The sequence below is a fragment of the Amphiura filiformis genome, chromosome 5, assembly GCF_039555335.1.
Source record: "Amphiura filiformis chromosome 5, Afil_fr2py, whole genome shotgun sequence".
Lineage (NCBI taxonomy): Eukaryota > Metazoa > Echinodermata > Ophiuroidea > Amphilepidida > Amphiuridae > Amphiura > Amphiura filiformis.
This window is the reverse complement of record NC_092632.1, coordinates 67,564,857-67,580,579: the sequence shown is the minus strand read 5'-3', so window position 1 is coordinate 67,580,579 and position 15,723 is coordinate 67,564,857. Positions and strand designations below refer to the sequence as shown.

The window sequence follows — 15,723 nt, the reverse complement described above, 5'->3', positions numbered from 1 at the left end:
CCTGATGAGTGCCTGATACCCAGGAGATGGGGTTGCAAATGACAGGCACCCCATAATGGAAGTAGTGTTGGTGAAAACTCAACTCAATGTCTCAGTTGGTCCAAAATCTTGACCTTCTCCACACGCACCTCATAAGGCCAAATTACTAGATGGACGGCGGTTCACGGATGCCACGGTTTTTGACGCACAGCGACGACTGTGATGCCTCCACCAATTAAAGGGAGTGATGTGGCACTCAAAAGTTGATACAAACTTTCAAGCCTCAAGGACAGACTGAATTTGACCTCAGATGACCCCTGGATGACTCGGCTGTAGCGATTACCTGGCTGATGGTGACTGTACCCACCAAGTTTTATGCCCACATGACAGTTTTTACTAATTTGACCTCAGTCGATTGAGGGCAACAACAATTTTTTTTTGGCCTAATGCAAAGTCATTTGGGCTCCACCAACTTGATTCTCCTGGTTACATCACTTACTATGTCACTGGGCTATTCCAATTGAAATCCAAACTCCCCCTGTGGACAATTTCTGAAGTATCTTCCACAGGGGGAGTATGAATTTCAAATGGAATGAACATGTTAGCAGCTCCATTCATACACTCTCTAAGAAAGATTCAACCTGAATCTTCCACAGAGGGAGTGTGCTAATTTTATTTCAAATTCACACTCCCCTTGTGGAAGAGGTTTAAAAATTCTTCCATAGGGGGAGTGTGGATTTTGAATGGACTACCCCAATTTGGTGACTACACTTACCTTTATCTGAATCTGCTTGCAGTGGCAGCTGGAAAGCTTCTTGCATTAATGTCACCAACAGCAGCACAAACTCATTACTGTATGACAATGCCTGTAAGAGATAAAGAAGTAATAAATTATTGGATTAAGTTGCATATAGATCACTTGACATGTGACATCATTGCCCGGCGGTGTGCGCGCAAATTATGGCAATTTCCATTGTTCTTTGCCCTGCAGTGTGCGTACGCAGCGTAGTTTGCGCAGGGAACGTGCATTTTAATCACCCACCACATTTCATATAGTACAAGAAAGCCATTGAACAGTGTAGCGGTTCGTTCAAGCATATCGATAGACCAGTCCCTCCCCTTTGTTGATAAACAATGATGTCAAGTGGTCTATAGGATACGGCATCTACTTGAAGAAAGAAAGCCAAGGTGTGTTCACAAATATGTGATTACATAACACAAACCACCATCTATATCACCTGCACATACCCGAGGAAATCAGGATGCTCTTCCATGGATATTTTGGCATTTGGAAGGAAATGTTTATGTATGGAGTTGGGTATCTTTCACAAATTTTTCCACACCTGTACCTGCTCTCAAAAGCAATCTACCATACCAAGTTTGAGACACATTCACTACTACACGTATGTTGTGCTTTAATATTCATTCATGTGTATAACAGTGTGTTCTTTGGCAAGATCAACTGTGATTCTGTTTAATATAAGATTATATTTCAAACTATGTCACCTCTGATGATTACATGGAAGAGGTGGGAAAAAAAAAGACACAAAATTCCAGGAAACATTACATTTTTAATTGTGGTAAAGAGAAATATGGCAATAATTTTTTTTTAAATTTGCGATATTTACCTATTTTGATGGGGATCATATGCGGGGATCATTGTATTTGGCAATGAATTGGTTGCTATACAAATGTATGATGAATATATTGATGTTTACTCAACTGGAACTGAATAAATAACCCAGCAATTGTTAGTACATAACTCTATATCACTCAGGTAATAAAATAACATATGAATAATGTGAAGCAAATATATGTACACTATACTACTGTACACATGTACATAGAACTGTACCTTTTACAAAATAAAAACTGTTATCAGTGGGCAAAATAATATGTGTACTACTTCTATGAGCCATTAACTTTTTAGAGAATCATGGTTCTGACGTCAATAGCATTCTAGCGTCAATAATAATATTTCAGTATGGCAGCGGGTGATGGTACAAACATACTGACATACACCAGCGGTATGCCCAGGGATGACTTTGCAGGCTTCGGCCCTTCTGAACAAAATCATGCAAAATCCGCCTATTTTAGGCACATTACAGCTGCACTCAGCCCCCTCCCCTCACAGCCCCCCTCCCTGGTACACTTCAAACCATCTGAATGTATAAGATGCATCCACCCTCTACCATGCACCCACACTCCCCTGGTGGTACTTTCTCTGTTTCTCTCTCCTCTGTGTTAAAAACATACTGACATATATACTGACCCCCCCCCCACACACACACACGCCCCTACATGTGTTTGCTGGCAAACAGGGACCCTGCACTGTACCGGCAAATGGGGTTGTGTTTTTGTTTTCATTTTCTGTGCCCAACCTGGGACGCTGACCCCATTTTACACAAATTACATACCATTTTCACCTATCATTTAACAAGGGACTGATTTTATATCAACAATAAGGGGACGCACTTTTTAGGCTATACTCACCCCCCACCACACACATACACCCCCACATCACTAACACAGTAGCGACATCATGAATTTTCTTTTGGGGCATTGGGGGCGGAAAAGTGAGTTTCAGGGTGGACGAAATCAATAAATTTTGCGGAAAATTGCTGCAAAAAGTGAAGTTTTTTTTCGGGGGCAACTGGGGAAAGAAGTTCTGACTGGGAGGCGTTTGCATCCCATGCCCTTTGTGGCGCCGCCACTGCACACATACACAATATGACACACAAACGAGGTTACCTGAAAACATACCGATAAAGTTATCAGAAAAGAAAACTGAAAAATCCAAACAAAACACTTGTTGATGAATCACCTGCCAAATCGGAGCGAATCCTGTTTCCTATATTTGAACTATCCACCTAAAATGTCCAGAGAACATGAGTGACATTGTCAACACACCACACATGATCAGTGATAGTTGACAGAGAAAACAAAAGTATGTTACAACTTCCACAACAGGCATGGCAACAACAGGTAGGTAAAATGTAGCTGTATAGCTTGAAGTTGCACACATGTCACAGGTAGCAACAAATGTTGCATGTCCCTATCTATAGCTCAACTAAGTTCAATTTCTACCCTGGTTCCTATCCTACATACCTTTATTATTGAGCCATAAAACATAAAAGTGTAAACCATGTCAAACCAAGCCAAGTTAAAAAAGGATTTTGCTTTGGTTGCTCAACATGCTAAACAACAGGATTTACCTTTGCACTCCTGAACTGGGTATTTTCCAAAGGAAATAATGGCACCTGCTGATGAAATGGAAACAGTTTGTTGAACTTTTGCCAGATATTGTTTAGAGTGAAAGTATGGGTATTTTCCCACATGAATGAATGAAGGTATAAGGCCCCTAACAGTCAATTTTTAGTTTCCCGTCACATAATTTCTGAAAACAAGTGAGGTAACTTTTTCATTATTCATTATTTTTCTGCCTTTCATTATATGACTAACACTCACTTGAAGATGGATGTTTAGCCCAAATGAGATTCAAAAGTATATTAAAAAGAGTCTGCAAGGTTGACAGCAAAATGCATGTTTTGATTTTGATTTTTCCACAAAAAATAAAGGGATATTCATAATTTTTTTTGCAAATATAACCAGTTTTTATCGGTATTTTTTGGAAAATCACAATAATGAATTCAAGTGAGGGTCAGAAAATGAAGTGAGGGCAGGTGACGGGAAACTCAAAATCGACTTTCCTTGGCCTAATGTGGTATTTAAATATACAACATACTATTTATTCTAGCGCAAATAGCTGTGTACGTGCTACTGGCATCGGCAGCGTATGCCAGGTCCTAAACTGGAATTGAAATAAAATCTAATCTAATAAACAATTTAAAAATTCCTAGCAAAATCTAAATTGCATTATATATTCAACTAGAAATTGCATGAACAAAAAAGACAATTGCTCCACGCGTGTTGCCCCACAACTTTATTTTAGGTTTTTTATTGATGCCCCTCTTAATCTTGTCTCAGGCCCATTTTTGTCCTGTCTCTTGCCTTTAACCCTAACCCAACTAGGTCTCACTAAAGCTCACTATTAAAACCACTCTGCGTGCATGCATTCCACAGGACTTGATGACGCTTAATCAGCCCAAGTCATATATACCCAGGGAATCGTTGGTCGGGCCAACGTCACCTGTGTGGCTACATGCTGTGGATCTTCTGCGTGGCATGCGAGGGGTCCCAGGCTCGAATCCCGGGGGTGCCAAGTGACTTTTCTCCTCATCTTCTCTCCTTTTTCGTTTCTTCTTTCCCTTCCGATAGCAAAAAACCACTGGTAGAGTTAGGGTTAATAGGTTGTTTGTTCTAACGTGATCGCATTTGACTGTCATCAGTGGGCTTGTGATCGGATACACTACTTTGCTTTGTATGTAATTGGTTTGAAAATTATGGCATTTGTCATTTATACTATGTATTTTTGAAGTTGTGAAATAAATGTTTCTTGAATTGAATTTACTTGAATTTACTTCAGAGTCACATTAAAAAGGCTTATAACTTTACCCCCTGAATCCCTGTTACATCTGGTTTTGCCCTGAACCACATGTAGTAGGTCACTCGCTTATATAAAAGATAGTGGCTTGCCCTTGATTTTAAAGTGGCACTTTGCATAAAAAACAAGTAAATTTGCAGATCACCCGTTTGTTTATTTAAACATAAATTTTGCGATAATAGAACACATGGTCCTTGCACTACACAATGCAAGGTAGAACAAACATCTAAATAGTACATGAGATGATGACATCAGTCCAGTGATCACTAAAGGTCACTAAATAACTACTGACTAATTTTAGGACTTTGCACAATGAAGCCTAATAATATTTGCCAAAATTGAAAAAGTTTTGCAAATTTTGCATTAAAAAATAGCACCTTTCCAGATTCTTGGAGAAACTTTTGCAAAATTCTTCTGAATTCTGTGACCCATAAATAGCTAAAATCTGAAAATCAGTGGAAATATTCGTAATTTTGGGTTTTTACTGGGGAGGGGGGTAACAGGGGGGCAAGAGTTCTGACAGGGGGCATTTTCCCCATGCCCCCCCCCTGTGGCGCAGCCACTGCTGAAAATACTACCAGCCTCTGCCCTGTGCACCTAACCACCAATAAGACCCTGGGGATTGTGTTTAACATACTTCCATGGCTTACACTAGAGGGCAGCAGACACTGCTGGTGACATTGAAATCGGAATGCTCCTTCGCCTCACTATTGGCTGGTGAAATGTGAAAGCCTACTTTGAATGACAAAATAATATTTTTCATTTAGCTGTCAAAGATCATTAGCAGCCTGCTTATAATGAAACTAAGCCACCTATTGTTTGCAGATCAGTTGCTGCTTACATGCTTCACAAAAATTTGCTTTCACAAAAATAAACATTGGTATCACCATAGCAACTATAAATAATGACCAAACTTCCTTCACTTGTGGTACTTTCCTTGACAAATCAATAATTATGTACAATGAGAATTTTCTATTAAATGCTTTTGATTTCAAGGGATATTTTGTACAGATTCTATGAAATCACAGAATTTAGGGGTGAATCACTCAATATGTATGTTTAACCAGGGACCGAATTCTATTATATGGTCCATGGTTTAACCCTGAATGCAGCCACCTCTAAAGTGACCGCTACCCTTGGCCTTTATGTACAAGGCATCTACAAATCATAATCACATCATTTTTCATCATGAATTTAACATGAATTTAACATGCACCCAAAAAACACAAACCAAATCCACTTCCCAAACAATTGCTGTAAAAGTGGTTATTTCCGCACATGAAATTTTTCACACATTCCAATTTTTAACTACATTGCTTGTCCTTAAATTTGTAATTTTTTTGTACATAGATCCATAACAGAACATATTTGTGCATTTCTATTTTTACGGTAGCTGTGATGAGCATGTAAAGTGTACAAATTAACCACATGAGAACTACCTGCTGATTGGCCAAAATGAATATTGTGTCCAATTTTGAACCAATCAAGATCATCTGCAAATGCAATTTTGACCATAAATAGTTTAAAGCCTAGTCATAGTTGGCAATTGAAATGAGCATTTCAAGTTATCAACCAATCAGAAATGCTGTTAGATGACCAGTAGTGTCCAGGGGGTTAATCTTCCGTAAAAATCTCTACTTTGACAGTACTTTTGTAACTTCTTTGATCATTTCTTTTACTTTCACTGCAAATTAGACTGCATGCACTTGATACCTACTTTTTGTTTCCTTGAACCAGATTATACGCAATCATGTTGCTGTGTGCAGATAAACTTTCCGGTACTTCAGGAAACTAGAAGCCAATCATTAATGGTCAGAATTAAAGGGACATTTTAAGTAACCCAGTAAACAACCTTTTGCCTAAAAGTAAGACAATTCATACAATGTATGGAGATGGCTTTATATCACTATCAATTGGCCCATTTACAATGTAAACACACCTAGCTGAAGTAAACCAGTGTAGTAAACACACGGTGATCAAGCAAAATCAGTCTGAAGTCGGATATTTCAATTTTCATTTTTCTACTTTGACGTACAAAGCATTAATTTTGCAAAGCAACATTTAGCAGAAAACCCCATTTAAATTGGACTAATTGTTCCAAAGATGTGAGCAGTTGAAGGGTTTCAAAAACAATACTAGGAAAGAGAAGAAATTATTTCCTTTGTTTGACTATATCTCAAAATCATTATTTCCGAAACCCGGCTGATTTTGGCTTGATCACATGACAATTTAATAAAAGCCATAATTTTTGCATATAGAATTGTGTGAGTTGTTTTCTTCACAACATCTTGACAGGTACAATGTAATTCTATAATATGGCATCTTTGGCGATGTGCGAAATCTGCAAAAATACGGGACTCTTGCTTATCCATTTTGTCAGCTTTACACGTACCTCCACATTTTCACAAATTTACAACACAATTGAATGTGACATTTTGGTTATCACTTGAAAGGTCATATTTTCACTTCAATATTGGACAGCTAAAACATGGTTTGATTAAATAGATGATCATACAAAATTGCACTGTGGTGGTTTGGGAGTGAACAATGTTATCAGCTTACATTGAACCAATTATTCTTATATCACTTGAGTTACATCTCCAAGCATAAGTTGCATGATGAGAGTAAGCATTACACTGAAATTACGCCAAAAATAACTATATAGTGCACACAAGGCTACCAATATAGAGCAATGTTAAAAATACTATTGTTCAAGTGCAAAAACACACATCTTCTGCAGCTTTTAACATAACCTTGCAGAAAGGGCCGTTGCAAGGGGGTATGACACCCCCAATTCTTAAGATTTATTGACAAGAAGTGTTTGTTGTCGGCAAAAGCATTGGATTGTCAGCAAAATACAATGTGTCATAAAAATTAATATGTGACACAATCAGGTCCATGGGGGGTCAAAGGCGGCAAATTTGAAACTGAGATAAAGGTAAAAATATGGAGTAAAAAACAATCAAATACATAAGAAAATAGACATTAAAAAACTTCATAACTTAAGAACCAAGTATGCTAGACCTTTGGTGTTTTCAGTAAACGATAGCCTATTGTCTGTGTAATGTAATAATTACAGTAACTCAATTTTCAAAAATGCCTCCTTTGTCTCCTTTCCAACTCCAATATACAGCATACATTTGTTGATACACATATCACCTCTATAGTCAAACTTACAAAAAACAAATGAAATAATTCAAAATAAAACCGCATTCTGGTTTAACATTTAAATTTCTCAACAGCTTTGAGACAAACAATTATATTAGTATGGCCTTATCTGGAGAAATTTAATTTAATTGTATTTGCATCACAGGATATAGCAAACAAAAATAGCAGGGAAAATACCATCCAAATTATTCATGCTGAAAATAAGAATACCAGCAGTAGTGGAAAGGTTATTTCCTGATTTTCTCCATGAATAATATTACAGATATTAAAAATATTGAACCAAAAGGCAGAAAATGTGAGCCGTGCTTTCAACAACATGTGTATGATTGCAGCAAATGCTGCATTGCCGATTGTTTATAAATGTGCTTTAATCAATTGTAACACTGTCATCACTGAAGATTGAAATGCAAACATTTAAAACTGCAAAATGCACACCAACACTCAAGATGGTATGTAGGCCTATGTGACTTAAAGCCATAATAACCAATTTCAGTCAAATCTAAATTTACTCTCTGCCAATTATTATGAAATAATATTTTAACAACTGTCAGGCAGGTTTTCTGGTCATTTTAAGCCAAAATAATGGGGTAAAAAAAGAATCCTCACTCTATATTGTCAGTTTTCATGAGGATTCCAGGGTGGATTTAATGTCTTAATTAAGACAAAATTGCATGGTTGTCCTTGTATTACAAATAGTGTGGGATTGACAATAAAATGGCCTTGTGAAATGATATTATTTGAGGAACATTGGAAATCCATTTTCAACAATTTTAACAAATTAATAACTGCATATTTTCTTTTAACATTAGAAAAGTTCAGTTTGTCTGATTGTGTAAATTGCTTCGCCTGTAATACATTAAATAATGTGCATTATGACGCCCTATTCACAATGTTATTTATTTATTTATTTATAACATTCGGCCGAAGCCAGGCTAACTGTTCTGCACTTAAATTTTAGAAATATAGTCAGATTATCAGACATCATTCGGCACGACATTCAAGTGCATTAAACTTAGTGGTAATATTAAAAATTTTACACTTTGACAGCATATGAAGCAAAATTAAAATACAAAAGTTCTAATAAGGCGACCCCCCAAAAAAGCTGTTTTACGGGCGGATGGACTTTTCAAGTACTACAGAGTCTGTCCGTAAGGATTTTTTTCCCCTGGATGCTAAAATGACCCTAAAATATCACCGGAAGCCAAAAATATGATTTTTTTTGTAAACACATTTTGAAAATGTTCCAAATTTTTTCTAAAGATTTTCATTCAAAATCAATAAATTTTGGCAGCAAAACATAAGATTTTACATAGTTTTAGCAAAAAGTACAAAATCTGGTTCAGTCGGGCCCGTAAAACAGAGTATTTTTTTCGGTGGCCTTAGTAATTAATTTGTGTCCACTGACCTGACCCGCTAGTGCATTCATTGCATTGAGTATCAGCCATCCTCTACCATGAATAAGATAATCCATCAAGGGACTCATACTTCCTGCTCCTCCTACATCTCCATCCTCCACATCAGTGCCATCACCCCCATTACTACCAGTAGGATGAGATGGGGCTAAGTCCTGCACATCAGACATAAACTTGCGGACGAGGATGTTGAACACACTGTGGATGTCATTGCTAAAATAGAAACAAAGGCAAATATATGATTGGCAATACATTCAATACTATTTAGGATGGTTTGATTTTTGTCCCAAAAATTTGCTGCAACTGTTTGATTGCAAATTACCTAGTAATCTGTAGACTTAAAAATTTTCTGTGCATTAACTTTGCTGGGTACAAGCTTGACCCAGATACTTTTCTGATGCAATTTGTATCAGTTTTAGTTAAAATCTTCATCAAATTATTAACCCTTTCCACGGGGATGTCGACTGCAGATGAAAAGTTTCAAATTTTCTTTAAAAATTCAAAAAATGTCAGAATTGTATATTTTCATAATCATATTTGGAACCGGCATGAAAAATGCATTAAAATGAGTACAAACAAGACTAGTATTGGTTCAGTGGTTTTTGAGATAGCTCTTGATATTTTTAGAAACATCTCAAAACTTTTTACGATGAAGCCTATGGCCAGCATGCAGGGCATTAAATAGTGTGCAGCATGTAAGCTTTCATGGTTGGTCACACTACAAAAATGTCTGTTTTTTCAGTCAGAAATCATATATTTTGGTAACTTACCTGAAATTAACCAGGTCTTCCCTATCAATGGCAACATTAGCCGACATCACTAGAAAGCTGTGAAGAAAATCCTCAAAACGCTCTTGCTTTTCCTGCATGGGGAGACACAAGAAGGAAGAAAGGAATGACTCGGTTAAGTTAAATTCTGTCATCATGGATCCAAGTCTAGCGTTTTTGTAACCATGAATAGTTGATGCACACTTTGTCCTTCATGGTTCATAATCAGTAGTAGATAGATAGTGGTATGACCATCAATGAAGGACATTGGTTATTTAACCCGAATTAAACAGCCATGACTCCAAATAGGTGTATGTGTAATATTTACATGTATCTACTGAATACAAAACATGAACAAACAAATTAAACACCACATTATTTGACCTAACAATATAGGAATTACACAATCTGTTACAACTTATGCAATACAAAATATTTGAACAGAGCCAAATCAGGCACAGATCTTTTCCCAGTTTAACGCCATGTGACATGCAACTGGGTCCAATGTAGTGTTATTTCAAATTTATGCATTGGAATAGGAATTGAATTGAATTTGATTTTGGCCATTATTCAATGTTTGGTTTTTTCATTTCAATTCAATGCATTGAATCAAAATGTTTTTATTCTCTCATTTCAATTCAATGCATTGAATCAAAATGTGTTTGTTGTTCATTTCAATTCAATTCATTGAATCGAAAATGCATGCAACATGTATTTTGATTCTGCCATTTCACCTGTATTGTCAACTTATCAGTTAGAATAAACTTTCTCCCTAAACTGCTTTTAGCCAAATGCCTGTTAAAATGTATCAGTGTTGGTAATAAGAATTGAATTTGAATATGAATTGAATTCAAATGCTGTGAATTGGAAATGAAATTGGTTAGCAGTTAATTTCAATGCATTGAATTGGAATTGAATCAAAATGATTTAAACCAGAGAAGAATTGAATTGAAATTGCATCAAATTTTCAAAATGATTTTATGAAATAAGAATTGAATCTGAATTGAATTGAATTGAAATTCATTTTATAATACTAGTCCAATAGCTTGGTTCAAGTCTTAGTAATAATATTTTGTCTCATTTAAAAATATCAAAATTGTATTCCACAAAAGGGCTATGATAAAGAAAATAATATTTCTAAAATTTTAGAGGATTTTCAATCAAAATTCAGTATTTAACAAAGGAGAAAAAAACAGTTTGTCACAATTGAGATGTTTCATGCATTGGAGCAATTCAATGGAACATCCTAGTAATAGGAGAACAAAATCTGTTACATAATATAATGATGTATATTCATACGTAGCGGTAAACCTAAATACGTGAGTGTACCAAATTTGAGTCTAGCGTAGAAGTATAAATTTGCTTTCTATTTCTGTTACATAATGTTTGTTACTTATTAGGACAGATTTGGACCTATCTCCCATATAATTATTTCTGAAGTTTCTGAACACACACCTTCACTAGCAATAGAAGCACAGGCTCTGTGCTGTACTCTGATACCTATATGAATGATGATCCAAGATATTCCACCAATAGTACACCTCGCTTCGCTCACTATTCGAGAGGCGTCACAGTTTGTGAATGGGGCTAAGTTCTAAATACCAGTAGTTCAATCACCGAAATGTTTCATAATTTAACATGTGTACAACATAACAAACTCAGGAATGTGATGCGACATTGGAATAGTAAATAAAACTATCCAACCATGGTCACTGATTTGATCTTTGCTGTGTACAGATATCTCAGCGTTGACCAACTGAGACAGTTCACACAAAAAGAGAAGTTGCAAATCTTTATTTTATGAGGTATGACCAAATTGATAATCTCTGGATTATAGGCTTTAAATCTTTTTTATTTTTTTATTCCCTGTACTTGGAACTGGTGGAGGGAAAAAAGACATACATAATGAGCCATCAGTTCCCAACGATCATGAACAATATTACATATAATCAAAAAAGAGAGACAGACGTGACAAAGACATGGACTAAGACAACGATCACTCTCACTCATATACAAAACATACAAAAAGACAGAAGACAAACAAGAAAAACGATTCATATTATAGGGTTTAAATCTTGATATGATTGCTCCCTAACTTGGTGTCCAAAAGTCAATATTTTAAATAAAAATTCTTTAATTTTCTATTTTTGCTGGCACTACACAGCCATTCAATGAACCGTATTTCCTTTTCTTCCCTGGTGACTTTCCACTCATTTTGTGAGAAAAGGTCTCAATTTATATTTTATTAGCAGTTTCTAATTTAGACAAATATAAAACTGCCTGCGGATGACCAGAAATTCACTGTGGTTATCCGTCAAACGCCATTACTTTATTCACCCTGAGTATCTGAAATGTTGTCCTCTGATTACTCATCAAAATTCCAAAAATATATCCCAATTTCTCCCAATTAGTTAAAATCGCCCAATAATAGAAAAAGTAATTGTTCGATATAATAAGCTATTTTATAACACTTAAGGGGGTACTACACCCATTGATTTTTTTTGCATTTTTTGCATTTTGTGAAGAAATTACAAAAAAAATTGGACAAAGTGGTATGCAAAATGAAGGGCAAATCTTCTCGTTTTATTGGTGGCATCGGTATCAACGTAGCTTACATGCTTTTAAAAGTAGAAGCCAAAAGGTGGTACATCACTGATGATTTAAATTCACTTCATTTTGGAAAGCTTACTATCAACGGATTTCGTTAAAATTTTGGATATGTGTTGCTAACACGTTAGGGAAATAAAGTTGATATGTAAAATGGGAATAAGTGGTTCCTGATTTCTTTTATGACTTCATGAACTTGGTGCTCCACAACTATCAAAAAAGGAACTGGTTAAAATGCTTCTATTTTCAATGTTGAGCTATATTTTGTATTTTTAACTTGCGACATTATTTCACTGAAACTTAATTAAGCTCACAGGTAACAGGTTACCACAACCATACTACAGCAATGTTGAAAAAAATTGTATTTCTTGTCACCTATACACCAATCCGAGAAGCGTTTACTGTATTTGGCCCTCTATTGACGGCAACACAGATGTACCAGAGCGGGAGATTTAATTCGTAATTCAATACTCATGATTGTGTATTGAATATCACTGTTGTGTACAATTCCCGGTACAATTCTGTATAGCACACAATAAATAATGGATGGAACCCCCGACCTCGGGACACCGCAGTTTTACATCGGGGACACCGCAGTAATGGCGAAGTCGGATAGGTGTATACCACCATATTGGGTAGTTTTCCGTAAGCTTAACGTTTGTGATTTTGGTAACTATTTTATATTTATTTGTGAAATCCGTCTCAACTAGGCATTCTAAATTGTACTCACCATTTACATCCCAAGGTATATTAGTATATCCACCTTGCACTTCTCGATATATATCCAGTTAAAGACAGAATATCAAAATTATTCCTCATTATGATATCACAAACTCTCACATGTGTATTCAAAATTGATGCTTAAATTTGACCTGAACCAATTGACCTATAACCTGACATACGGTGACCTAATAGCCTTTTCTTCTCCTAACAACACATTATAATATTATTGACTAATGACTATACATCCATTGTGTAAGTGTTTATATATTTTGCATGCACCACTAGATTTTCTATAGAGAGTATAACAAAGGATTTAATGTATTCTATTCATGTACCCTACTTGAACATGCTGAATAGAATAAATCATGGTTTGTTATGAAACACGATCTGAGTAACTAGGATACAGTAAACAAAATATATATAGGGCTAAAATGACTTACTACAATTGTTTAAAAGCACTTTTTTCTTCTTTTTTTCATATTTTTTTTTATTTCACATGATCCGTGCATATATCGCCTAGCTATAAATGAAAAAATATTTATTTAGACCAATCAAACCAGTATGGGTGTAGTACGCCCTTAAATGAATGTTACATGTATGCAGTATTCCATCACTGAATTCTGGTCTCTTTGCATTTCACTTTCACACAGCTGCATCACTGCATGTATACATGTAGTGTTCAGATTTCTTTCACAGTCCGTACTCATACTGTGTCTTCGTTATTGTGTTACTAATTTGGCCTTTGAGAAGGGAAGTTCCCCGAAACTTTTTTATCGGTGAATTACATGTATTTCCATACCCATTGCACATTGCTTTCACACAATATGCTTGTTTGGAACTGCGGATTGGGAGTCGCGACATGCCAGGCTGAGACGTTGTCTGCCACATGCTTGAGAAAAGAAAATGGCGAAGCAATTTCAATTCCCAATTTCTTTTTGGGTGGATGCGATGATACTGACGACACCTCAGCTTCTAAATCCAAGAAAAGGGAGATTTATAGACAATATGACCAGAACAATGAGGAAGTTTCAACCACTTGCAATTTGTAAAAACAAGATCATTGCTTAACTTATGTGCTTCTTATATTGATTGTTTATGTTACTTTTTGATACTTAGAATTCTGAAAAATCCTGACTTTAGGGGATATATGGATCCTTTGAAATTGCCCATGTCAGAAGTCTTCCTAGCGATGTCTCATATTATTATGTTTTACTAAAATCAGGTTATAGCATACATTATATCACCAGCAAAATTAAACCATCCTCACTTATTGGGTGAGAATCTGCTAATACTAGAAGCTAATAGTTTTGACATTTGGGCATTAACTACGGAGGTATGCAGCATCATGAAATCATGCCAGGTTGTATACAACTCACCTACGCATCTTTGTCTGTCTGTGGTGTCACAGGTATCAGTATGGATTATGAATGTCTAGATATAATTCAATTATTTTGGTAATTTCTTCTTGTACTTCTCTACGATACAGGTACCAGACATGTTAGTATCCTATTCTGAATACATATTGATGACATGAAACTTTACTTTGCAAATAAGTAACAAGTACGGTAATTATCATTTAACCATCACCTTAGTAATTCTATTATTTACAAGGTTTGTTCACAGCAATGGGAATATTTAGTATTTGTTATTTATCTGTAGGCAATAGCATTTTACATTTTGAACTCAATGCAATTTATGCAAAGAAATTAAAATTATATTTTTGACATATTTAGTGAAATCATACAATGGTGAAGATCAATACCATACCTGCCTGATCCATAATTCATTACATCATTCTTTGCAATGGAATCCGAATAAATGATTGAATGTTAATAATTGGAATTTGGAAGACTTTTTAATTTTAAAACACCCATAAAGGAAGCACTGATAACTTCACTGAGTAGAAAACCAGTGGTGCAGAACCAAAATCAAAACATAATTATTTGAGATTTATTCACTGAAGAATGAAACTTGACAAGAACTGTCTTTAAAAAAGACAATGCCATATGAAGATCATCACAGATTATTACATTACATATTTACCAGGCCAAATAGGGTACCATACATTGCTCAATATTATGCATTAAATTATGCCCATATCATAGACCCTAAAACCTAAATTTGTCATCTGATTTTCCCTCTTGAACTTGAAGAAAAATGACCATTAAACATTAATTACTATAAGCCCTGAAATCATGTGACTTGCGATCTATTGGACAATGTTTAACATCAAACATTTCCACAGCACAGGCCTGGAAAAATGTTCATTTCCCACAAATGTAGACAAATTTCCTTCCAACATATCACTGTAACCAGGATTTCCCACCATTTCTTATGTATTTCTTCATCCAAAAAAAAAGCATAATTTCCCTACAGATTACCACATTTCCCCATTTTTTCCAGGAATGATTTCTAGTCACTCCAGCAACTTTAAGGGGGTACTACACCCCTGCCCAATTTTGTGCCTATTATTGCATTTTTCTCAAAAATTATAACGCATTGGTGACAAGTAAAATATGTATATTATAGGGGCAAGGACTGCAACTACTGCACTGGAAAATGA

At 35.7% G+C, this 15,723-nt stretch overlaps 1 protein-coding gene across 1 annotated transcript in view; it reads right to left on the bottom strand.

Moving 5' to 3' along the window:
* LOC140152351 (lysosomal-trafficking regulator-like) overlaps positions 1-15,723 on the bottom strand; it is a 134,999-nt gene that overhangs the window by 92,158 nt on the left and 27,118 nt on the right. Inside the window, 3 exon segments of the mRNA XM_072174655.1 lie at positions 755-845; positions 9,057-9,276; positions 9,834-9,925. Coding sequence (XP_072030756.1) covers positions 755-845; positions 9,057-9,276; positions 9,834-9,925 — 403 coding nt within the window.